The sequence below is a fragment of the Haliaeetus albicilla genome, chromosome 25, assembly GCF_947461875.1.
Source record: "Haliaeetus albicilla chromosome 25, bHalAlb1.1, whole genome shotgun sequence".
Classification (NCBI taxonomy): Eukaryota; Metazoa; Chordata; class Aves; order Accipitriformes; family Accipitridae; genus Haliaeetus; species Haliaeetus albicilla.
In genome coordinates, this window is record NC_091507.1 from 630,218 (window position 1) to 657,126 (window position 26,909).

Consider the following 26,909-nt stretch of genomic DNA (forward strand, 5'->3'; position numbering starts at 1 on the left):
CCCCAGGCGCCGCCGAGGGCGGCGGAGTCGCCCCTGGGCTGCCGGCAGAGCGGGCGGCTCGGCTCGGCCCGGCCCGGCCCCGCCCCAGCATGCACCGCGCGGCTCCCCTGCGCCGCGGGGCATGCCGGGAGGTGTAGTCCCGCCGGCTTTGGGGCGGGCGGTCAGTCAGCGGCGGAGGCGGCCCAGTCCCCTCCCCGCCTCGGGCTCCGTTCCGCCCTCCCGCTAGCCGTCACCGCTTCTGCCGTGGCCGGGTGCCCGCCGGCCGGTTCTCCGGAAGAAGCAGCCTGTCGGGGAAGCGGCGTTGCGTGAGGACGTTTTGCCAGAAACCGCGCCTGCAGCCGAGGCCGGGACCGCAGGTAGAGCCTATTGCGGAGAAGGCGGCGCGAGGCCTGCGGCCTTGCTGTGAGGAGGGCGGGCTCCCGCCCTCGCCTCCACGCGGGCCCTCGCCTCCACGCGGGCCCTCGCCTCCACGCGGGCCCTCGCCGCGGGCAGGCCGCCGCCGGCCTGGGGCTGGCTGCTGCGGAAGACGGGCCGCCGACAAGTGCTGGCGCGAAGAAGGGGGCGGCCGAGGCACACACGCCGTCCTGCGGACCCGCCGCCGGGTCCCCGGTCCTGTGGTGGGCGGCTGGAGAGGAGCTTCGAAGGGGCGCAGGCAAACGGCTTGGGGATATGCATGTTTCTGCTTTCCAGGGAAGTCAGCTTAGCCTCTTCGTAATACGAGGGGAGCCTTTATGTTCTTTCATGTAGTTACTGAATAAAAATACCGCTGTCAGCCTCCCTAAACGAACACACGCTACTTCAGACAACAGGCAGAGCGGCATTTGTGTTGAACGGAGTGCCTTCCGTGAGGCAGTACCTGCTTAAATCATTTTGTCCTTATGTCCTACATCGGTACTTGCCAGAACTATTCAACTGCTAATTTCAAGATGAAAAACAATTCTACATTTTTGGGTATAATCCTGATCCGTAGGTGGAGTTTTTCTCCCCCCGAGTAACACTTGTTCTTTTACAAGCGTGCATAATACCGGTACGATTCTTGGAGAAAGAAGGAAGGGCCCCTTTTCTCCCCCCGAGTAATATTGATGCTTTAGGATTTTTTCCACACATCCATTCCATTTGAGAGTAGCAAGAGATTCATGGTCCAAATGTGCTCAGGTTGATTGCAGGATGGCTCGTGCAATCCTAAAGCCCTATTTAGGACTACTTTTAATTTCTCCCAAGCGTTATTTGAAAGTATACGTATGTAGCAAAACATAAATTACTCTTGCGCCCTCCTTTCCCTCCCCTAGACAGGCACTTTTTGGAATAGAAGGAAGATTAATTACAAATATGAGCTACTTGGAGAGATAACAGCATAGAAGAACCATGGAATTCTTGCTGGCTGTAAGCCTTTACTGTAATAAAATCCATGGTAAAGCTTATTTTGGTGAATTTGGGTGCCGGAGAGGTCGGCACGCATTGTGCAGCAGAAGCAGGCATGAGGCCATTTTGTCAAGGGGCACAAAAAACCCGTTAGAGATGTTAGAGAATGAGGTAGTTCTTTCTTCAAAAACTACCAGATGCTAGAGAATATATTTCCAGCAGTAATTCTTTTCACGCTTGAACTGGCAGGTTTTTTTCTGCTGATACACTCACACAGATCAATTATAATCCTTTTGTGAAGAAAGATACTGCTTCCTAGTAAGTCAGTTTTTACAGAAGTTTAGGGGTTTTTGAGGATAGCGGATGCAGGCGTGGTGGGAGAGGTGCCATTAGCTTCCGAACTCAGTCACAGATCGCCAGTGCGCTAATTGCTCACTGTGCTGTTGTCCTCTGAAGAACACAAATGTGAAATTGAATGAAAAAAATTACTTTTAGTATTTTCAATTACATTTACGGTTCTCTCCCTATGTCTCTTTGTGTGTTTTTGTGAACTGTTTTCCCTCAGAAATGCATTTACCAGCAAAGTGCATGTCAACAGTACTGGAAATTCATATTCCACTACTGCGAGCAAATACACGTAGTGGCAGGAGGATGAGAACATATTTGCAGTTGTGCCCTGCTAATGACCTTGCTGGAGATTGCTCGTGCGAGGGAGGAACAGACATGGACTACACACTAGGAGCAGCCAAGTAGATATTCCACCCAAAGGGCTATTGCCAAGAAGCTGCTTAATTATTGGGCACCAAAAGTAGCGGTCTCATGTTTTGACAGGCAAGAAGCTGAAATTTTAAGAAAATTTAGGAAATTCTTTTCTATTATTATTATTATTATTTAGAATATAAATAAGCATCCATTGGTAAAAACCTCGAGTCATCAATTTCTTATAAATTTTCAGGGTAATCTGTTTTTGCGATCTACGTGATTATTACCACACTTAAGAGTAGTCTCTAACTTCATGAACCCCGTACACCTAAGCGGCCAGTTTGACACCTCTCTTGAGTACTTCACTGCCCTCATTGGGGTGGGGACTCCTGGGCAACTTGCTAAAAATGAGTTGCCTCATTATTTTTTTAAACACATCAGTAGGGTGACAACTAGAACAAGGTGTTTAAAGAATGGCAGCCGAGAAGCCGTGAAATAAAGACAGTATTTCTTTTCTTACAGCATTGTTACAACTTGCAATGCAATCAGGAAACTATTGAAATGCAGCACCAAATTTAATTTCGTCCTTTTCTCGTGATTACTATGATAGTTGCTTTCACTGAAATTTTCAAGAAGCTCTGGACTACCAGAATTGTTCTTGGAACACTTCACCCCCGGTACCGAGTAGGAACTGTAATTCTTCCAATGTTACTTTTCACAGAATGTCCAATCAAAAATGAAAATGAAGGCAGGAGGGAAACAGAAAAATACAAGCAAACCAAAAACCCAACCCAAATCATGACTCTTCTTCTGCAGATGATCCTAAAATTCAGTGATGGCTACTAGGGAAATTGCCTGGGGCCCCATGTGGACAATACTGCAAATATGTACTGGCTGACCATACAGCTATAAATAAAAATGAACAAGATGTCAGGTGTCCTGGTTTTGGCTGGGATAGAGTTAATTTTCTTCCTAGTAGCTGGTACAGAGTGTTATGTTTTGGGTTCAGTATGAGAAGAATGTTGATAACACTGATGTTTTCAGTTGTTGCTAAGTAGTGTTTATACGAAGTCAAGGATTTCTCAGCTTCTCATGCCCAACCAGCAAGAAGGCTGGAGGGACACAAGAAGTTGGGAGGGGACACAGCCAGGACAGCTGACCCAAACTGGCCAAAGGGGTATTCCATACCATGTGACATCATGCCCAGTATATAAACTGGGAGGACTTGGCCGGGGCGGGGGGCGGATCGCTGCTTGGGAACTCACTGGGCATCGGTCGGTGAGTGGTGAACAATTGCATTGTGCACCGCTTGTTTTGTATATTCCAATTCTTTTATTATTATTGTCATTTTATGATTGTTATTGTTATTTTCTTCCTCTCTGTCCTGTTAAACTGTTCTTATCTCAACTGACGAGTTTTACTTTTTTTTTTCTGATTCTCTTCCCCCATCCCACTGGGTGGCGGGGGAAGTGAGCGAGTGGCCGTGTGGTGCTTAGTTGCTGGCTGGGGTTAAACCCCGACATCAGGGTGCATGTGGAATGGGATGAGGAGTAGTGCAGGAAATGAAACCAGCATGTGTCAGCTGGGTGGTGCGTTCTCCTGCGTGCTTGTTGCACGTGTCACAAGTTCCTCCTAGAAAATGAACGCTGAAGGTAAATAAGCTTTAAGAAAGGCCATCATAAACTACTGGGTAGGTGGAAAAATGCCCCCATTAAAATATGACAAGAGTGAAAAGTCTGAAATTACTTGCTTGTCTCAGGAACGTAACACATGGGACACGATGAAAAGAAGGCAAAGTCAGGCCCTTCTGTTTTCCCATGTCACACACCATTCAGCTAAATTACAAAGCTGCACATTCGAAACAAATAGAAAGATTTCCCCCCTTAACACATTAAGAAATTAATTACCCCCCAATACCAATGAAGTAATGAAGTAGATTAAAAAAGGAACTGGACATTTGTATGGATAAGAACGATAGCCAGTTACAGGTTTGTGCAAACGTACTTTGAAAGAGAATTCGGATGCCAGCCAGTAGGGTCTGAAGGTGAGCCTTGGCTCACCGTGACAAGGCCCGCGGTCGGTCTGGGGATCCAGTGAACCTGGCGCTGCTCACTCTAATGCTGCTGCTGGTGTCCTTCGTTACACCAGCCAGGACTGAGGGCAGGACAGCCAGGCCAGAGGCTACGCTTGCGGTTGTGAGTTAAATCTGCCGGTGATTGTCCTCTGGCACCCAGACCGAGGGGGACACAGACCATTCCCTACTGTACCCCTCAGCCTCCAAAGCTGGGTTGCTCACCAGCTCCACTGGGAATAACTCAGTGGCCAGAGGCTGATGGAGAGATTGCTAGCTGGCTCAGGGCAGACATTTTTAGGGGTCTTTCTGTTCATAGGCATTCAGTTTTCAACATGTGCTCAGACGCATCAGTTGACTGGTATATCCATAGCCAGAGAGACCCAAAGTGTGTCCGATAACAACTTTCCTCCACCTGAAACGTCCTATGTGCCAGTATTTTTGCCTTCTTAGGCGGTGGTTTCAGCTCTTTCATTCACATGCCCACTAATTCTTTGACACCACATCCGACCGAGATTGTTGTTTCCACATCCATACCACATGTCTGCAGCAGCTCCTCTCCACCCCATTAATGCTCTTATGGCAGCACTTTTCATCCACCCGGCGCACAATGGGCTTGAAAGTGTTGCCACACACAATACAGGATGCAAGGTGGTGATGATACAGCAAAAGCAAAACTGTTTGATGTTTAAATTGTAGGTGTCAAAGTCACGAAAGGGCACCTGGCCAGCATTAAAACATTTCTGAAACAAGTGGGACAAGAAGCTGGGTGTAATCAATCTATTCTCTGGCCATTATTGGACTGTGAGGTAAATTGGGCTCATTTCTCCTTGGTAAGGATAGGAAATGCAGAGAAGCAGCAGCTTTATCTGGCTCTGAAACCTTCACATTTGAGTATGGAAGCCATGGCTAAGAGAACAAATAAATAAAAGCAACTCCAGCATTAAGGTTTTGTGCATGCATACAGTTAAAACCCCCCACGCTAAACATGGTTTTCTTTAGCACATCATATATCAAAGCAGGCATCAAATCCTTATTCTTCTAATTTTATATATAACCCTTAACTAACTGCATTTTTCTTCTGTCTTTCCCTACTTTGTCAGGATCACACTGAGATAAAATAACCTTTCTGCCTATATAGTTTTGCATTAGGCATTCCTCCTAAGTGTATCTGGAGAGGTTTGTCATAGCTTCCTGAATCCCTGAATTAGCAAAGGAAAACATTCCCTACTTGTCCCGTAATGAAAACCAGGCTTTTAAAAAACGAAGTGATTCATTCTTCAAGATAATTTCTACAGAGCGCTGTCTCATTAAAAATGATAGAGTGACAAACTAATGATCATTATTTTGGTTGCTCCTCCTCTTGCAATCCTATCTAGTTAAAAGTAACAGCTGAAAAGTACATTGTGATTTTTTGAATATATTTAGACACACTAATAGATGTGGGTTTGCATTTATATATATGCATGGTCTTCATATGTCTATATATAGAGCTAGTACTGGGCTGTACTGAGAAGAAAATGAAGGCATGCATGTCTTCTGATGTTTTTGTAGGAACTGTTGTTTTCTGAAATACTTCAATATAATACAAAGAAAATATAGCAAGAAATTAATTCACTGTTACCATTTCATTTAAAAAAATTGGAATGCTGATCTAAAAAAAACCAAAACAACCAAACCCCCCTAACATTTAAAACAAAGGAAAAAAGCATTGAAAATTAGTAGTTTGGAACAAAAATCTACTAATGAATAACATTACTTAAGGCTAGGCTACTGTACTGTTGTTGTTGTAGATACATCAGACGGCATTTACTGAGACATATAGTATCAGGCCAGACAATACATCTTCTAAACTTCTGCTGAATCAAACCCCAGACCATTATTGCTGCAGCTCTCGACACTGTAATCGTGCAACAAGACTCTAGATACAGCCCATGGACCGAGGGCCCGACGCAGCTGCTCTTGCTTGGCAGTGCACTGGTAAGTAACCAAACACACTTCATTCCCTTTTATGTAATAGCTATTGCAAAATCAAAGTCAATAATATGCGAGTGGCCAGGAGTTCAAGGATGCATCTCATGGTCAGGTGATACGTTCCTGTACATAGGGTTATTCTTTAAGTGCATGAGGTTAAAACTGACATCCTGCACTTCAGTACTACATACATAACCCCACCAAACCAACACCAAGATAACCAAACAGCAAGGAGAAAAAAAATACTTTTATGACCCAACTGAAGTGACAAACTACAGCAATTCAAAGTTTACTGAAACAATTCAGGAAATTGAAAGCTTTGCTTAACTTTGTTTAGAGAACAGCTGTAAATGGTCAAATAAAAATGTAGGGGAACCTTTTATTACACTTTTTTTATTCCAGGATTTTACAATCTTTCCTCTTCCTCCTCCTCCAAACAAATTACTGAATCAAAAAACTCTGTACACATATTAACTAATACCAACTGGACTAGTAAACTAGTAGTTGAAGAGGATGCTTCGGTGCACAGAACAACTGGAGATGCTGGTATCTCAGAAGAAAGCTGTATCACTGTTCTAAGCTAACCCAAATGATTACTGGTAATCTTTTCCCTGTTTCTCAGAGGTTAATTCCAAAATCTGCACATTTAGCTGCTTTTAAGGAAACTTGTCTACAATCTTTTTGGTTTTTTTGCTTTTCCTCAATGTTTTAAACAACTGCATTTTCTCTTACGCTGTCTCCACAGGTTGGTATTTACATCTATCTTGGTTTCCTTTGGCCTTGTCCTTGATTTCAAACTGTTGTTGGTTTGCTGAACTTTAGCATCTGCACCATCCTAGTGCTTGTAATGATGTTGTTAAGAAAACACCAGCATACTTGCTTATGAAATATATTATCATGATGGATTTGGACTACAAAGGCCTGCAAAATTCACCATGAACGTCAAGAACTCTACCTGTGTTCATCTTGTATGACAAGTGGAATGCAGACACCTTCCCTCTTACCACCCACAATAAAAACTGCTGGGCACTTGTAGCACTAACCTAACTGAAAGACATAGGCCAGTCCTGAAAACTGCAGGATTACACAAAAGTTATTTCAGCTTTCTAGGTTAAAACCAGATATGCATATTTGAAAATATTAGTATGATTTCTGATAGGAGGCTTTAAATATCAGAGCTCAAGTCAGGTTCAGCCTTGCTGCATTATTTCCTTTTAAAATGCAAATTTAAATAGTGGGGTTTTTTGTTTTTTTTTTTTTTTTGAGACATACTTGCTTTTCATGAGACTTGGAAAACTAAGGTTTTATATGTAGGAGCCATCTTTTTTCAGACATAGAGGTTAGTATCTATAACCATTATACAGGCTACGCTTACATGAAAAGAAAGATGAGACTTGATGTACAAACCCCATGCAAATAAGCCCATCATATAATCTGACAACACTAGTAATGATCAGGCTGGTTTTTAAGAAAGCGTATATTTGGAGCAGTGATTTTGAGCTCTTCATCATCTAGGGAAGATTTGCCACTATGAGAATAGAACTACCCATCTTTTTAGAAGGTGGCGTGTCAAACTGTACAGCAGACAGATCCTAATGTCTCCGGCTTAAATCTGTGAGCAGTTGTATTTGTCAAGAGTAAACATAAAGCTTTGAGTAGTCTGATTTTTAGGAGCATAACAGATCTAACTTCTGTGGCCTTTAATTAATCCCAGATATAAAAATGTCCTGAAGTACCTCTTATTTACCACGACTTACCTTGCATTTGTTAACTAAAAGTGAAAAACACTGTAAGAATACAAATTGTGCTTAAGATGAGTTGTAGTTGAGACAGTGTATGGTAATAAAGAAACTAATTTGAGAAGCCAAATGTATGCAGGTTTAAAACAATTCATTTTCCATAATGAGAAATACAGGAGGGCTTTCTGTCCAAGCTGCTAATAGAGACAATTTTACATAGCCCTTTCTTATAGTAACAGTAGTTTAAACTACTTAGCTCTTTTCAATTGCCACAGGATGAATATTGACTCAGTAATTACAGCTATAATGTTTTCAGTCTCTTTACAAAAGTTTTCTGCAGAATTATGTCATTAAGACAGAGCTTACTCTGTGTAACATGCCTATAATTCAGTTGTGCTTAATGGCTCCTACCTACTTCATTTTACCCCTTTTCCTTCGTATTTGGAAATTCATGAATGTTTTGTCACAGAAGTTTATGAAATAGACAAATAGAACATCAAATTTTCATATACATACAGAAAGATACTGACTTAATGGTAAAACTACAGGAAACATCCAGATGCCTAAGAAGAATCAGAAAATCTTTTAAAGAAAACTATTTTTTATTTAAATTCCATGTCTTAAGCACTGCGACAAAGTATATTTTTGAAATCTGTGTCTGAAGTATGTTTGCCCCCCACTCTGCCCTCCCTCCAAAGAAATGAGGCAATTTTATACATATCTACAGTATTTAATAAAGATGTCCAAACCAGGCAAAGTTTTTACAGAAAAGTTTCAGCACTTAACATAAAGAGAAACATTTAATTTGCTCTCAGTCAGACAGCAAAATTAAATGGAATTGTTAAGAGTCTTCTGAAGAAAGAATGCATTAAACCATTTCTCTCTGTAGGGAAAGGCAATATCTTAAAATGATGATTTAACAAAAACAACAGTTCAATTCAAGCAGTTAATAACTCTGTTCTTATTTAAATACTTAAATGTTTGCCAGTTAATCATACCTGATCAATAATTAATCAGTACTTCTTCTGGAGTCTGAAATAGTAGTTTTTTTAACAAATTATCAGAAGTTATTTGATAGGGTTTTCTATAAATTCTTTGGCTACATACATTAAGGAAGTTAAATACACAAGAAAGCTACTAGCTACAAGTACCTTAAAAATAGTACACATTTACAGATTATACAGGCATCAGAGTGCAAATGTGATGAGAGTTATTTTCGAGGACTAAGTTACTTACTACATCCATTTTTACATGCCAAACAGAAGGTTGTAGACAAAAAAATTGAGATTCTTAGATTTAGAAATCTCTTTGCTGAGCTTCTTGACCACCTAAAAATGCCAAATACCTCAAACTAGACTGTTGCTTCATGTAATAATGTTATCACTTTTAATTATGACATATAACCTGCAGTGTCTGTCTGTTTTGTTTTTTTTTTTTTTTCTTCTGAAGAATGCAGAAGTTCAGAAACTGCTCATATAAAGAACAGAAATGCTGGTTGTATCCCCATAGGGAATTATAAAGATTTTAGAGTCTTTTAAAGATCTTTTGTAAGCAAAATATGAAAGCAGAAATCCATGTCAGTCCTCAGAAAAAACTTAGGGTTATAGTGATTTTGTGAAAATGCTTAATTTTCTTCTTGCAGCATTTCTTCTATTTCTTTATCCCAGTTTTCATCACGCTTTTCTGATTCCGTCACCACCTCATACTCTTGAAGCTCTTGTTGCAATTCCTTTTCCCAATCAGCAGTTTCTTCTACAAAAGATAAATGATGTGTAAGAATTAACTTGATAATATAGAATGTTGCTTATTTATATAAAACTAGATGAATTTGCACTGAATCTCTCTTACATCCCCCTTAAGGGCATTTCTCCTTAAAAACTAAAAAAAATTCAAAAATTTCATCTTCTTACTGACCATGGACAGGAATTAATCAATACACAAGTCTATATTCCCATGTGCATACTATAATAAAGATATAAAAAGCAAATACACAGCTTAGTCATAACAAGCGTCCCTTTGCAAGCTCATTTCCTAGTCTTCCAGTCTATCAACTGAATCTCCCTTTGTACTTTTCAATCTCCAGAAAAAAAAAGAAGTTCCTAAGTTTGTTGAATATACTGTTACCAAAGAAAAAAATAAAATCAAGATCAAATACTGTGGATAATTTAAAAAAAGAAGCAGGTATTCTCACTGACAGTTGTAGCTAGGCAAGCTCATTTAATCAGGGTTAAAGGTAACAATATTTCATACTTCGGGGCAAAAAAAATGAGTCAGAAGGCGTTCCTGTGTTGTTAATCTCTGTTTTAACTAGCTCTACCTATCGTATGCAAGAGTATGGGGGAGGAGATGGGTGTTTGATGTGTTACATGTTGGTTAGTACTTCAGCCTAGGTATGAAGGTACGTAATTCCATAGTCCAAGTCACTAAGGCCAGCTGAGATTTCTCTGAACAAATTACACATTAATGACTTATTGAAACACTTCCATCAAAAAGCTAGATGCAAGGAATTGATATTATTTACTAGAATTCCTCAAGCTTGGCTATGTATTGGAAAAAATAACAATTTCAGAAAACAAGGATTCAGCAACACCCAAAACACATTATTAAGATGAATTCTGAAAATTGTATTATGGTACACATCTACATATACAAGTGTCTTCATGGTAAATTGTTCACTGTGTATGGCCAGTCACGTCATCACAGATTGTTTTTATGCTTTTTACACTAATACTAGTTCTTCTGAATAATTTAAGTATAAGCCCCTCTTTATTTCTTCTCATCATTCTCAAAGCTATTTGTTAAATTTTAACTGTTCTGAATGCATGTAACCCTTTTACAGCAGATGCATCTGCAAGCTCAGAGTCTGGTGCAAATACTGCCTTTTTAGCTGTTGTCACAAGAGGAAAACACAGCCTGACTTCCAAATACTGTACTTTACCTACAAGGATGTCAATTAAAGAAAGAAAAATTCATACGCATAAGGACCGGTGAAAGAGAAGGCAGGGAAAGGAAGAGGTAGACAGAAAAAAATAGTCCACTGTCACATTCATAAAAGACCCACCTAAAAATTGTTAGGTTCTTTGGATTCAAACTCCTCTCTGTGTAAGACGTGGTTTGACTGCAGTGAGAAGTATCATTAATTTCTGCAATATTTCATTGCAGGTTGTTTCATACACTTTGAAAAACAGTCATGAATCTACTTTCCTAAATCGAATTACAATTTTTTTTTTTTTTAAATCAACCTATCTTAGAATTGCTGTATTTAAGATACAGAAGGTAATAATAGCTTTACCTTCTACTACTGAAGTCTCTTCTTTCTTTTTGTCTAGCACCAGTTGTTCCATTTCTTTTCTTAGGTCTTCCTGATTCAGATTACAGGCATCAAAAGCATCACTCACAAATTCTGATACACCTGGACTTGTGGAAATCTCCTCCTCATCCTGCAGTAAGACAGTTTTATATAAGCTTATCCAAAAAGGGGAGAAAAAGGTCACCAATACTTCCACTCATGTGACTGACTGCCTTTTAAATAGAGCCAGCAAAAAATTAAACCAAATGCATTACTCTGACAACTATTTTTCTTTATGGGCTATTTGTCTTTCAGAGTATTTTTGTACAGACAGAAATGTTAGATAGTTGTACTGAAAATTATCTGCTTTTCATTCTAGGCTCCTTTTTGTGTTAACAACTTCAATTCTGTTTTTGTAAACTTCAGAAATAATAATAAACTCATAAGTAGTTTAGAACAGTATCTAAGACCAATATTAAATTTTGACCACAATTCAGTAACAGTTTTCTACACTCAAATTAGATTAAGAGTGGACTATTCTTTGGAAATCTTTCTGGCTTGATTTAGTCCACTGCCTATTATTGGCAAGTGAATGCATAGCTCTGCTTCTGCCAAGAGTGTTCTCTGGTACTGATTTTACAATTCAGAAATGAACAAGGGTCATTACGTGTCTAAGTTAAAGGTTTTTGCAGCATCAAGCAAAACTCTTCTTGCCATTGCAATAAAATAATGTCGTTATTGCAATGCATCATTTAGATTTCCTATACTTAAGCCTGACAGTTGCTGAAGATTTGGACAGAATGTGGTACATAGATATATTTTCATGAAGGTATTCCTTGTATGTAAATACAGTGCAAACCTTCTGCTCCAAACATTTTGGAAATGTCACCCTTCAGAGTAAAACCATGTTTTATTATAATGTGCAGGATACTAATGAGAATGTTCATCAGATAAGCTACTCTTTCTTCTACTGAAAATGAGTTTAAAGTGTATGCACTAAAAATTAGCATCACAGCAGAACAGCAGCAGGTTAGGACTGTCAGATATTATATTATTATGGTTTCATAGCACAACTTTCTCAAAAGGATGCATAATTACCTCTTAAGTAACAGTTTCACATACTAGATACCAGCTAAAATCTAACAGCATCTTTACCTCTTGAGATTTTATTTGAGGCTTTATTGTAACAGGCGGTGTTTTTGGCCGTACTGTTTCTGTCAAGAGGGGAAAAAAAGGTAGATTACATTTAAGTATATAAAGATCTCATTTAATCTGCATAGCTATTAAATGTACAAGGAAATATTGTATTTTAAGTTTTAAGGAATTCTGGTGGTTAAAGGCTTAATTCAGCCATAGGTGAAGCATTTGCAACAACAAAATGGAAGAGAAGCAATTTTCTATTCTTAATTAAGGCAAATTTAGCAAACCATTTCCTCATTATGACTCCAAAGTTAAATCACAGGAACCCCTCTGCCCCTCAAAACGATCCAAAGAACTACATAAATAGGAACAGTTAGGAATCTGAAAGAACGTCTTCTATAAAACACTTAACAGACTGCACCACACGTCACAAGATCTTTTAAAGTTACAAAGGTGTAGATTTGGTCATGAGATCCAGTTTCTGCCTATGCACAGAAGTTCCCAAACTCCCCTGGTTAGGTACTACTACTGACATGGGGACTAGTTATGTCTTAGGTGTACCAGACTACATCTGTATGCACACTCCTAACGCACAAGAAGAGTACACTGCAGCCTTACCTTCTTTCACACGGGCAAAGGAAGTCGCTGAAAAACATAAACCCTAGAAGCTGTTCCCAATTTCCTAAGAAAACTCACTGCCCATTCTGTATTTAGTAGCATGGTGCTAGGAAGACCAACAATTGTTTACAAGCAAGGACAGATCTTATTCTTGGCAGGTAAAGGAACACCCCAGCTTTCTTCCTCATGCAACTAGCAGGGCAGAGACATCACAATAAAGAGCCAGGTGGCTGCAAGAACAATTATATACAAGGCAGGTTGTGGTAGTGACAGAGTGCTTGCTTAGCAGTTCTACTTGTTTAAGCATGCAAAGCAGCTCTGAGCTTGCAGCTCTGCTTACTGCAGTGTGCCCAGATGGACACTTCCTGCTTACTCAGCAATTCCTGAAGGGGGAATTTTTTCAGGTTTAATTTTTAAGATTAAGATCCATTTGAATTAAAATCATTCCCTAATTGGTAGCTGTCACTGCTTATACAGCTCATCTACTCAATGCCCACTGCTCTGTCCCATCCTCTCTCTTCCTTCCCCTTCCCCATCTTCAGAGGATCTGTTACTGCACCCAACACCGCAGCCAAAGAGGCTCCAGGACTCGCTGCTCAGGGAGGCTGTAGAACATGGCACTAACTCTTCGCTGTTCAGCACCGAGCGCCCAAAGCACCGCACTACAGAGGTGCCTCAAGCTCCATCTGCTGCTCTCACGCAGAAGCGGCACAGCAGCTCTGCACTGGGCCATGCACCAGTCCGATGTGACTAACATACCATTAGCCCTGTTCTGGATCTACTGGCCTGGCAACATCTCCTCCACTGCTGCTGTGCTGTCTGCCCCTGGGGGTAACTTCATTCTCAAGTTCGTAGTTACTAATACCTGGAGAAGGACTAGAACTTGGCATTTTGTTATAGATCTTATATAGTCTCTACACTAGAACACGGAATGTCTTCCATTTGTCCCTTCTTTTTTCCTTTCACATCAACCATGCTAATTTAACTTTGTGAAAACAGCAGGTAAGGAGGAGACAGACAAGAGATAAAAATGGAAGGCAATTAATTCTATTTTATAGACATCAGTCAGCTTTAAGAAGAAACTCTGAACATTACGAAGAGTTACCAACAGGCAATTACTTCCAGTTTTAGCCTCCAATTAGGGAATCCAACCTTCAAAAAGATTATTTAAATCAAAAATAACACATGATTCAGAGCTTCCCAAATCTGTGCAATCTTCGAATCAAACAAAACATGTCTTTACTACAGTCTGGTAAATGTATCTTTGCCATTACAGAATATACAGCCATTAGGACAGTAAATCTATCTGCATATCCTATACTGGTTTTCTGAATTGTATGAGATCTACAACAGGCCACAAGACAGTGCCCCCCCCCCCCTTTTTTTTTTTTTAAATGAGGATATGTTTTGTTTTCAATCACAACGGTAATTTTACTAGAATAACTCTTTGGGTACTACCCAGCAACTTTCTCTTTGACTGGCAATTTCCAAGGGTTTGGACGACTCAAAGATGACAGTTTTGTTGTTCATAGGGTCGGTTGCCATCTCTCCTGTAGAGCTGAGACACTTTAATTAAAACAGCCATAGTTTGGCAAATGTGAGTACTGGTAAAAAAAAAAAAAAAAAAAAAGCTATACTGCCCTAGGAACTTACAGTTTAAGACCGCTCATTTACGTACTTATTTAGCTGGCATATAGGAAACCTTCAGCTCTGTAATTAATGACGGAGTAACTTCAATTTGACTAGCCAGTCAGCCACAACAGCAGCAGCCTTCTTTTCTTCTGAAATTGGTTTACCGAAGCAATGATATGCAGAAGCAGAAATCAAAACAGCCTGCCAAGATTCTTCAGGTGTCCTACCAGGGTGGTGAGCGTACCTAGCTTAAGCTAAGATTTAATGAGCTCCTAGTTATCTTTGTGTCTTTGCCAGTAACTGCTTTATACTGTTTAAGCTGCATATATTCCTGCTTGCGGAATTTGTTTGCATGCAGATAAAGATGCCCAGTGGTTCATAAGAGGGTCAGTAAGAATCATCTGTATAAACTGATCAATGTAACTGAAGACGCCTACATTGAAGTGGCTTTTTCATCTCAAGGTTGAATGCCAGGTAGACTCCTGGTCCCCATCTTCCTCCATTTCTACAACACATTATGGGCCTTTCCACATCCTGCATGTGTGTCTGCCTTCACCACCACAGTAATTCTACCCTCATATCGCTCACTAACTTCTCCTTGGCCTGAAACCTAAGCAAAAGCCAAGAGCAAACCATGTGCCAGCTGGCTGGGTTGGTTAGTACCTACTGTCTTATCAGGTGAACTAAAGGTACCCCCCTACTTCTTTCTGACAAATCAAAAAGCACACCAGAGACCACTAGTGGTCTTGAGCTGTTACAAGCCAAGTACAAAATTTCATCTCTTGAGGTTTCCACTCTACTGATAAAGTTGGCTGAAATTGGAAAGTGGCTTAAAAGCACTAGAGCCTCCTCCTCCCCCATCTGGACAAACACATGAAGTATGGCGAGAGAAGCCCCGATTTAATAGGAAACCGAGGATAAAAATTCGATGTCACCTGGTGTATACAGTCGGCATGCATGACTAACTTAACGAGCTGTGCTAAACAAATCCTTCCCATACCTTTCAGTTGGATATCCTCTTCTCTGCCTTTGTTCTCTTCTTTTCCTACTGCTTGCTGTTGAGCTGCAAGTGCAGTGAGTTGCGCAGACTGTTTAATTAGGGATACCCTGTAGAAATAATTTCTCCAGAACACCTCCTCCTTTACACTAGAGAGGACAAACAGATTTTGATTACTACATTTGGAAATATGCTTCCTTTTACAACCTAGCAATGAAATAAAATTAAATTTGCAGAGGGAAGGAGTAGACATAGCTGCCATTTAAGTACAAATTTAAAAAAGGTATTTGTGACATTAACACAGTTTAAAAAAAAAATCCATCGTTGTAGAAGTTCTTGATCTCTTACGAGACAGTTACAATGGACTTGAACATAATAATAATAATAAAAATGATGATATGACTTCAGAAAAAGCTTAACAGCACGTAGCAACACACAATTTAGAAAAATATAATGCTATTCCATCTCTCTTGCCAAATTATCTAAACAAACCCAACAAGCCAAATAACCCTGTTCTCTTTACTTCCTCTCTAAAGCCAACACTCTTATCATTGCCAAACTATATTCACCTACATCTTCCCTAGACCTGACATGGAACTGGAACATCTTTGATCTACAGGCAGAAGCTGTTCCTAGATTGCAGCAGAACTATTCCACTACCTTCACATCTTTCAGCATGTCTGCAGGACCTTCAGTAACTGGAAAATGCCATCTCGGAAACGACCAGCTCTGATAAATGGGAGACTACCCCATTTCTTAGGTAACATTTCCCTCTGATAATCCTCCAGCAAGCAAGAAAAGACCCAACTTTAACCCAGAGGGAAGAGAAGTCAGAAATGGCAAGGCCTGTGGGGAGGAAGGTGCGTAGGTCAAGAAAGAAAGAAATAAGAGAGTGAAGTTACCTTCCTGCCCATTCAGGCAAACAGTGACTATTGAGATTAAGAACAGGAAAAAAACCCCTATTAAGCAATGTGGCAGTATAAGCAAGGACAGCATGACCAGAGGCTGAAGATGGACTATCAGAGACAGATCTGATGAAGACTTAGAACACAGGCAGAGCTTTAGGACTGACAGCAGCAAAGAGCAGCAGGGAAGGAGGTAAATAAAATGAGGAGCTGGGAAGGTTCATGAAAGGAGGAGATTTAAGAGAGAAAAGCTCACAAAAAAAGATGTTTTCTTTTCTGTTTCCATCCTTAGACAAGGAGATTAATGTTGGCAACTCCTACTTAACAAGAAAGTTTACCTGTGAAACGAGCTTTAGGAGCAGAGTCTGGGGCTGGACAAGGATGGAGAACAGCACTGGAATAAAGCTGGGATCAAGAAGCCATACTGGAACAGGCCATAACTGCTGGCACAAAGACCTTATGGATCTTTTAGTTAGGTCCACTAGAAGGAAGGCAGTCGCAACACAGAGCTTTTTCCATTGCCTATTCAAAACCAGGTTTTTTTGCTTGCGTTGCTGCTGTTTTGTGATGCATTCTTTTACCATGTCTCCAGGGGACCTCTGACTATCTCTAGTAACGTTTCTGGGTGTCAGTTACACCAACAGATCTGAACGTTTTTGTTGCTGCTTTTACCTTTGTTTGGGAAAAAGATTTTCAATTAATTTAGCACACTGGACATGGAAAAATTTAAGGCCTCTCCCACTCTTAAGTCAACAGGCCCTTATTAGTTCTGAATGTCTAACAGATCTACTTCTGTTCTTTCCTCCAACTGCTAAACCACAATGCATGTGCAGTATTACATGCATGTGAAATTAACAGATGTAAAATATATACAGAGGAAGTACATAAAGAAAGAACTGAAGGAAGTGAAAAGAAAAAGGAGTAATTTATGAATGTTTACAGACACATTAAAAGTACAACAATACATAGTTACCAGCAGAAATTACTTACTGTTTGGGAACGAGATCAAACCTCATCCTATTGAGAAGTTCATCTTCTTGTAACATCACCATTGCAACAGGGTACATTTGATCAAAGTCAAAATTAAACTGCACGCCTGCTGGAGGATCCCGCAGAAAATTTCGTTTATCCTTTGAAGAACATATTTATGGTCATTAACTGATATCAGAAAAAGGGTATCATATTTCACACACAAGACCAGCAAAGCAATCCCACTTCTCACATAACTAGCATACAACAAAGCTGTAAAGCCTTTATAAAAATAAAAAATTATATTGGGGATCTACTTTGGCTCAAGTTGATACTGAAAGAACTATTTACTCTTGCACATGATCAGTGCAGTGCCAGACACATTAAAAGTAGTATATTGAAAATACATAATTTAATAATGCCAGCCAAACTTACTTGGGGGGGGGAAGGGGAGGAAAAGGATGTTTTAACCTCTCCAACAGAAAAATTTAAAATCTTACAGGAAACGAAATACTTACTGCTGATAAGGCCAGTATTTGTTGTTGAATTGTCTCTTCTTCATTGCTGTCTACCCAGGGAGGTACTGCTGCTTCTGTTATTGAAAGGAGGAAAATAATTGCATGTGTATTACTTTAAAAAAAAATAAACCACCTTAAATAAAGTAACATATAACGTCACAAAAATAAGTAGACTTACATCAGTAAGCCAATTCATTGTTCCTTTTTCCTAAACTAAGCTCATGGCATAAGAGAGACACTCTAGGAATGGATCTTTGCTTATCAGAGGTAAAAAAAAATAAAAAAAAATTGCTGGTTGCTGATTTCTGTTATTGTAAATCTAAAACTGTAGGGATTTGTTTGAAGTGTGCACCAGTCAGAACTTGGTGCCTCTTAGTTTAGTCACTGAAGCAGTGCTGTAGAACTGGTTAAGCTGCCTGCACATAGAAATTTCTAGATTAACTTTAAACACATAAACTTAGTTCAGACAAAGTTTTCAAAATCACTTACTATTGTATTAATTTTCTAACACCCAGAAGACACTAATTCTTTAATGATGGAGAAAAATAAGTTAAAAATTTTTTATAAGTTACAAGATGTTATACACTGAATAACATACTCAAGTTCAGCTGATTTACATATTTACACAGATACTTCCAAAATAGTTCTGTAGGCTGTACATAGAGGAAAATAAACAATTGTAGTTGTATAGAAATCTATTAATCTCTTCACTGTCAATATAAATTCAGCCTACAGAGACATCGTGATGCATCTGTAACAGTTAACAAATAATTCTTGTGCACTTAAACTAACGATGCTTATTTGCCTATGCACCTGATATCAGCAAGATCTTTCACCCACATGGATTCACACCTCATGCTAATGTTTCTTTCTGTTAGGCCATCTGTTACTCCTTCTTTCACCTATCTAGCTACCTATTTTCATGAAACTTGTAGAAATACATTAATAGATGCCAAAGTTTACTAACAGAGACAAAAAGAAATACAGGCAACGCAATCACGTAAGCAGCCTTGCTGCTTATTGCGTTCAGGTAACACATTAAAAGAGATAAAACCCAATGATGAAATGCAACGTAAAAAAAAAATTGTGTTTATTTTAAACTCCCAAATAGATCCACTGATGTCAATAGTACATGGGTGGATAACTCAAAGGATTTAGATCACAGATAATTATAAAGCAAATGATTTATGGGAAAGCAAAAGAGCAATTAAGCCTTTAATGTAAGCAGAGCAACTCCTACAGCAAAACTAATTAAATACTATAGTGCAAACCCTAACCCATGTTTTTAATTTCATTACGAAAATGTGACATGATTGCTAAAGCTCAAAAGTAATCAGCATGCCTGTTTTCAATAAATACACAGGCTTAACATTCAAAACAACAATAAGAGATCAGCTTTGCTAGCACAGTGATCTTTGAGTTAATTTCATAAAGCTGAATTTGGTTAAAAAAGCAAATCTAAACCAACTAGATAACGTAACACTAACCTCACTTAAAAATGTCATCCTCCTATTCCACGATATATGTTGAGTTCTGCCATCATGTGTTTCATTAAACAGTTTTCTTTAATAAAGAGTTTTGATAGATTGTTTAGCTACAGCTCAATCATCCAGCTTCCAGCAAGTTCTAGCTCATGTAACGTTATGTATTATCAAAAAAGCATACGTTACCTGATTTTTTTGTTTGCTGCTCTTGGACAAATTTTTTCTGTTCCTTCTGAAAATCTCCAATAATTGTCTAAAATAAAAATTATGGAACAACAATAAAAAAAAAAATCATTCCTCCTGTTTCATGTTCACTCAGAAAGTGCTTTCAAATACATTGCAGGATCATATTCTTATATCCCTGGTGGCCTTTATTCTAAGTTAAAGGTGTTTCATGTAAATCATACATTCTCCTTTACTGAAACATTCAATTTTGCCTTTAAAAGTTTAAACGGTTGTGTAGGTTTTCAAGATTATATTTATAGTTTTATCAAGTTCAGGGGACAAAAAAAAAAAAAGGAAAATCCTAGCTGATAATTCGAACATCAGCATACTATGTATATACACTTACTGCCTTACCATATCAAACCCAGACAACATAGACTGTTTTGACTTATTCAAACATGTTTTAAAAGCATTAAACTACGTTCAGAAATATCCTATACTGAATTTAGAATTAAAGAATGGAGAATGGTCTCAGAAGTCAGCATGCCATAATCTAGAAGTAACAATGCAAATGTTGTTCTGTAGTTGAAAGCAGAGGCAAAAAGCCCATGAAGCTAGAAATGAATACCGCTCTCAAAATACAAATTTTATGCAGTGAGGTCTTTGGCTTAACAAGTTGCCAAAAAGCATGCAAATCTTCAAGCTAAATCCTGAAAAATTCCTATGATTTTTTTTTTCTTCAACAACCCAGCATTTCAGTTCAAGATTAACATCAGTGAGAGAACTGTGGTGGTGCCCATTATACAAAATAGATCATTGTTGTTCCTCCTGGTTGTAAGTTATATGAATTTTTGGTATTTATGGAATAAAATAATTTATATGGTATAAGAAAAAAGCTTTATGATGATATAGCTATAATCCTGTTTCTCCTATATGTAAACTTATTTGTCAAAACAGGAAATTCATATTACTCTAAGGCATTCACAGAAAAAAGAAAATGGTATTTTATGCATAAAATAAGCTGTAGGTACTTAGCTACAGTTTCTTATGAGCATGATTATTTGCGTATTAAATTACCAAATAACCTTCTTACTTGATTTTTCCTTTTTGATGTGGATCAAAATTACGTTAGACTCTAATATACTGTAGTAGGACATATAACTCTGCTATTATATGTAGACAGTTGTCACTAAAAAGTCAATGAAATCTGGAGACAAAATTCGATCATAGCAGAACTTTAAAAGTGTCATCTGATAATTAATTTGGAAGACAACATGAACACTAATTATATCCAGAAATTGAATTTCACTGTATTTTAAAAAAAAAAAAAAAAAAAGCACCAACACTTCAGTTCCCCTGAAGGGGTGTCTGAGACAGGAGCAGGATGAAGGGTCTGGCTGCATCTCCCACATCTGACACTCCTGGATGCACAGTCCCACTACAGCTGGGATGGTTTTGGCCAGTTCCCTTCCCCTTCCCCTTCCAAGCGACCCTCGCTAACAAACACAGCAAAACACTACATAGCACTTATTCCTGCCTTTTTTTTTTTAATTCCTGCCAAGCTTGTGACTTAAAAGTGCTGGAAGAACACTTGCTGGCAGAAGTTAAGCAGCTGGAGCTGGCAGCCAGGAACGGGGAGGGCAAGAGACAAGCTGCAGGGTCGGAGTGGGGGAAAGAACAGGACAGCAGTGAGCTATTCCATTAACTCACTGGGTCTCCATGAAACCGTGCCTGTAAAGCTCTAGGGTCTTCGCATACAACATCCACAAAGCTGACCCAATTCTGAATCTTGCTTCGCAGATGCATTTAAGATGCAAGCTATAGCATTCTTCTTTCAACCTAAATAAACTGGGGCAAAAAACCAAACCCATACATCTCTCAGACGTCCCCCAACTGCCTGTCTACTAATTCTTCCAGCCTTTCCTCCTATGTCAGCACTTTTTGTATTTTCTTCTGGCCTTTCTGCAGTGAAAGTCTTTCTACATCCTTAAGGAATGGAAGACAGGTGCAGTACCGAATAAAGCAGAGTGACCATTTTGTGGCATGTCTGCCCTGAATAAACATTTCAGTTGCATCATTTATTGTGACAGGAGATACCTGCTCTTCAAATACATAATTCCTAAAGTCAGCTTAAAAAAAATGTTATCACATGCCAGATTTGCCATGTGTTACAACAACAGTAAGCGAACAGATCTTTCAGATCAAGTATCTAGAAATAAAGATACCTTATCAATGATACTGTCGATTTTTCCTTCTTCTACAGACTTCTTTATCGACTGTGCTGTTTCAGCAACGGATTCAGTTATCTTTTTTGTAGCAGCAGTGGCAAAGTTGAAGAGGTAACCTTTCACAGATGAGAAGAGAAAGACCTGAAAAAAGCCTTCTTTATATCCACTTATCTTACTAGACTGATTTTCCTTTCTCTTTAGACATTTGGATACTTACTGGAAAGCTTCTTTCAAAATCATTTAATCCAGCTTCTGGCCTACAAAGAACTCCTAAAACCCCATTTATGCTTTTCTAGTTCATATTCTTTAGTGATGATGATCAAACTGTATGTTTGACAACTTTCTGTAAACCAAACTTATATACCTGAATCTTGTTTACTAAATCAAACATTCCTAATGGTCTTTGAAATATTGCTTTCCAATGAATTTTCTGAAGCAATGTGTCTTTCCTAATTTCATTTAAGTATTTTGGAGACATTAAGCAATAAAGTAACTTCAGCAACAGTATTAAAACAGAATTATATATTTAAGAATATCAACATGCACAATGAAGTCTCATGAAGTAAGGCAGCAAATGCATGAAAAATTTCAGGCAAGTAACACTTGAGATACCTTCAAAAGTCTTAAGATAGAAGCTTTCTTTTGATGTTTGCCCTTTTCTGTTTTGCATTGTCTTCCTCTTTTTAGCTCCATGAGGAGCGCTGTGGCCCTGTTTGCTTATTTTTATGAGTATGTTCAGCGTCAGAACAGCAGTAACAAATACTTCCAAAGACTAACTAGCATTTTTTACATTAGTAGTGCTGAAGTGAAGAAAGGTGGCAGGGAAAGAACTACCTAGCATGGGCAGTTGCATTGTACTGTTAATTTTTAATTAAGGAGAACAAACTTGCAAGCAACAAGATGCGTATCGCAAACCTTCAGAAACATTAAGCATCAGTTTATTGACAAAGGATCTTAAAACAACATTGGTATCGTTTATGCCACAAGCACTTTATTACGTTTGAACAGTTGTATTATGACTGTAATACCACAGTTACAGAATATACAATGATAAAATATTGGCAAGTGCCGTAGTAAATACAATGATATAATAATTGCAGAAGGACCTAGATAGATTGGAGCATTGGGCAATCATCAACGGCATGAAATTTAACAGGAATAAATGCCAGATTCTGCAACCGGGACAGAGTAACACCAGGCACGAGTTATAAGTTGGGAGAGGAGGTGGCTGGAGAGCAGCCCTGCAGAAAGGGATCTGGGGGTGCTGGTTGGCAGCAGGCTCAACAGGAGCCAGCAGTGTGCCCTGGCAGCCAAAAGGGCAAACCCCATCCTGGGGGGCATCAAACACAGCACGACCACCCTGTCAAAAGAGGGGATTATCCCGCTGTATGCAGCGTTGGTATGGCCTTGCCTTGATTACTGTGTGCAGTGCTGGGCCCCACAATTTAAGAAGGATGTGAAGGTCCGTGGAGGCGTTCAGAGGAGGGCAACAAAGCTGGTGACAGGACTGGAAGGAATGTCCTGTGAGGAGCGGCTGAGGACTTTGGGCTTGTCTAGCTTGGAGGAAAGAAGGCTGAGGGGTGACCTCATGGCTCTCTACAGCTTCCTGAGGAGGGGACATGGAGAGGGAGGTGCTGAGCTCTTCTCCCTGGGATCCAGTGACAGGACACGACGGGAATGGTTCAAAGCTGCAGCAGGGGAGGTTCAGACTGGACATGAGGAAGCGTTTCTTTACTGAGAGGGTGGTCAAACCCTGGAACAGGCTTCCTAGAGAGGTGGTCGATGCCCCAAGCCTGTCAGTGTTCAAGAGGCATTTGGACAATGCTCTTAACAACATGCTTTAACTTTTGGTCAGCCCTGAAGTGGTCAGGCACTTGGACTAGATGTTAGTTGTAGGTCCCTTCCCACTGTAATAGTCTATTCTCTTCTAATTCTAAGGTTAGAAGTAGCAATGGTGGATCTAAACTGTGTAGTAACTATCAAAGACATATTTGATGCATTAGTAGGAATGCAAAGCATGTGCAATGGTAAGAATATTTTAGTTATTCCAGAAAATCAACTTTGACTTTTATACAGGGGACTTCTAAAAAAAAATAAAAAAATAAAATAAAACCACCAAAACAACCACCAACCAGCGCTTCTGTTTCAAACAAACAAAACCCACCTTCCTTCTCAAGACCTCACAAAAATTCCAGTTTCCTTATGGGTTAGACATGTATGAAATAACCTCACCATGCAAAAAACAAGTGAGTTGTTTTAACACAGTTGTTAGCCACTGTTAGAACGAGTTACTTTGGAACATTTACGGCACTTTTTGGAAAGCTGACTGTTCTTTGTGATGCATAAAATATTCTCTCTTTACAATATCACCAAATCAATACTGAAACATGCAGAGGTCTAGCCAGCCCTTAAACAAGCCAGTTTTTTTATATGCAACTTCCACTTAAGCCACAGACTGGTGGCAACCAAACTTCCTTCAAGTACTCGCTAGCATTTTTTATATCTGTTATCAGGCTTTACAACTCATCATATACTTCACATTGTATAAAAAAAAAAAAAGGCCTATATTCTACACTTTAGATAGAGACACATATACTATCCCCCTTATGACAGTAGAGGAAGCAGCAGCCTACTGGATTGTTTCCTCCCTACCAGCTTTTATTGGTGGTTTTATGTATCCCTGGAAACTTTCTCATACGCCATTGTTTTAGGTGCAAAAGGTGCCGAAACATTTGCTGTCCAGCAACGTTTTGGTATTGTTGGGAAAAGTGGTTTTGGCCTGTCCTGGAACCTGTCTGAAGAGCAAAATGCTTTTTATTTCCATCAAGGGCAAATATTCTTCTGAACTAAGGTACTTACAAAACCTCAGAGGTGGTACTTGGCCTTAGAAAAACAGAATTAGTGGTGGAAAGCAACACTTCCACTTTCAGACGGCCAAGAAACTTTCCCTGCCTCTTATAATCTATGCCTGTATTAACCATATGCATCTAGCAGTATTTTTATTAGTTCATATTGACAAACTCTCCTAACCTTTGTAATGATGCGATAACGAGCAAAAAATAATCTATGTAAGGCTGTTTTACCAGTAAAATTCTTTATGTGCTAGGGCAGTCTTTCCATGCAGCTACCCTGGTTATTAGTCATGCAGATGTTTCTAGAGTTACCATGTGTTAAAACAGTGACGGCCAAATCCTTATAAAAAAGCCTTTCCACCGCAATCTTCTCTGGTGTCACAGATGATGAATCCATGGATTAACTAAAGCAAATTCTCACTTCCAGAGCAAATTATGGGATGGACCTTTATATCTGTAACAGTCAATACTTATACTTCCCCTGAAATTCAAAGTCTTTTTTCCCTTTCTGAACAAGCAGAGTGCCTACCAGATTAGGATCGATTTACAACAGCCAGACAAGTACTTGACCAAACTATACAGATAAACTGCTGCAGCTCAGATAGCCCAAGGCAAAGCACAGTAAAGAACCATCTCAGACTAACCTTTCAGATGATATTGATCCAGCATTTCAGAGCACCAGTAAAAAAACCCCATACTTTAGCAACGAGTACAGAACTGTACTACCTACACTTCACTTCTCCCATAGTGACAACAGAACAGATACTTAAAGAAATGCTGTTCATTTACTAACAATTCTGAAAAAGATGATAACCGAAAGGAACATTTCCAGCCATTTGCTTGGTTCATATTTTAAACATCCAGTTTTTTTTTTTTATGTTTTTTTGATTTCCAGTGAGGCAACATCCTTTAACAGTGCACAGAATCGTTAGCAACTCAATCAAATATTTCTCATTGCCAGTAACTGCTATTCAAAACGAATCTCTGAAATGCAGAAAAAATGAAGATGAAATTAGAGAATTCCAGCTTTATCAATTGCACAGGATCGTTTCAGAACTGTGGAAGAGACTGGACAAGCTATATGAAAAACTCCACCCTGCGAAACACATGGTAGTTGTGCATGCTATAGACTGCAGTTAACAGATGTGATTTAGAAGAGGTGCAAAACAAAAGATATGTGAAAATATAAAATAGAAAAGGGTAGGAAGCAATGACTTTCAGAACTTTTCACCAAGATAATTTTCCAAACTAGCTAGCCTAACCTGAATTAGCATTTACATCTGGAAAGATATGCTTCAGGTTTTTTTCTGTTTTCAAAAAAGCCTTCAGGTCACCTCATAAACTTGCACTGCCCATTTTGCGTCACTGCGCAAGCTACATTAGAGTTGTTGCTATTTAGCTGAAAAGCGGTTTTTCTTTTACGTTTGCTGAATTGAGAACAAACGTGCTTAACTCATCTTAAAACCTGTCTGTAATTGTTTAGCTCGACCACAGCTTTGCTCAAAGTACCACTGGTCAGTACCAGTGACTTCTCCTCTAAGCACGCATTAATCCGGTCTACCTTCCCTCCTCCAGTTGCCACCCCGTGCTACTCTCACCACACGAGGGGAGTTTTGCTGCCAAGACCACGGTTTTTTTGTTTTTTTTTTTTTTTTCTTTTAAAACCAGACCCACAGCAGCACTCCCCGCGTGAGGACGCCTGGGCGCGACACACCTCTCCAGCATCGAAGCCCTCCTTTCACTCAACCCTCTCCCCCGCACGAAGGGCCCCCGGCGGCGATGTGTGCGGGAGGGGAGGGGCAGGGCAGGACAGGACAGGACAGGACACTCACTGCCGAGTCCCTTGGCCTGGCTGAGGAGCGCCTCCGAATCCGCCTGCAGCTCCGCCTGCTCCGAATCCGCCTGCAGCTCCGCCTGCTCCGAGCTCCGCACGGCCGCCTCCGCGTCTGCCGCCGCCGCCTTCTCCTCCTCCGCGGGGCTGCTCCTCTCCTCAGCCGGCAGCAGCTTCTCCTCACCTGCCCGCTCCAGCCCCAGCCAGCTGCCCAGGCCGCGCAACATGGCGCGGCGACGGCCGCGCTCGGCCGTTAACGGGCGCTCCGAGCAGGCCAGCCGCCCGCTCCTTCCGCATACGCCACTTCCGCCCCGTTCGCGGAGGAAGGGCGGCGGCCGCGCCGCCGCAGGGGGCGGGGGAATAGGCGGGGCAGCGGATCGGGGTGGGAGGAGCCACGCCGCCGCCACCGCCGCCGGCGGAGGGGCGGGAAGCG

General features: G+C 40.1%; 1 protein-coding gene and 1 long non-coding RNA gene across 2 annotated transcripts; one reads left to right on the top strand and one right to left on the bottom strand.

Annotated features, from left to right (window-relative positions):
- Positions 1-78: 78 nt before the first annotated feature.
- Positions 79-2,249, top strand: LOC138681936 (uncharacterized). Its single transcript, XR_011322163.1, has 2 exons — positions 79-356; positions 1,928-2,249. It is a non-coding gene; the product is annotated as an uncharacterized lncRNA (long non-coding RNA).
- A 6,308-nt stretch (positions 2,250-8,557) lies between these two features.
- On the bottom strand, positions 8,558-26,789 carry SYAP1 (synapse associated protein 1). The gene is made up of 9 exons (XM_069770312.1): positions 26,478-26,789; positions 21,791-21,909; positions 19,587-19,653; positions 17,917-17,990; positions 17,420-17,559; positions 15,528-15,673; positions 12,293-12,351; positions 11,141-11,288; positions 8,558-9,600 (listed from the first exon to the last, which is right to left on the bottom strand). The coding sequence occupies exons 1-9, from the start codon at positions 26,701-26,703 to the stop codon at positions 9,473-9,475; spliced, it is 1,107 nt and encodes a 368-aa protein (XP_069626413.1). The 5' UTR covers positions 26,704-26,789; the 3' UTR covers positions 8,558-9,472.
- Between the last annotated feature and the right edge of the window lie 120 nt (positions 26,790-26,909).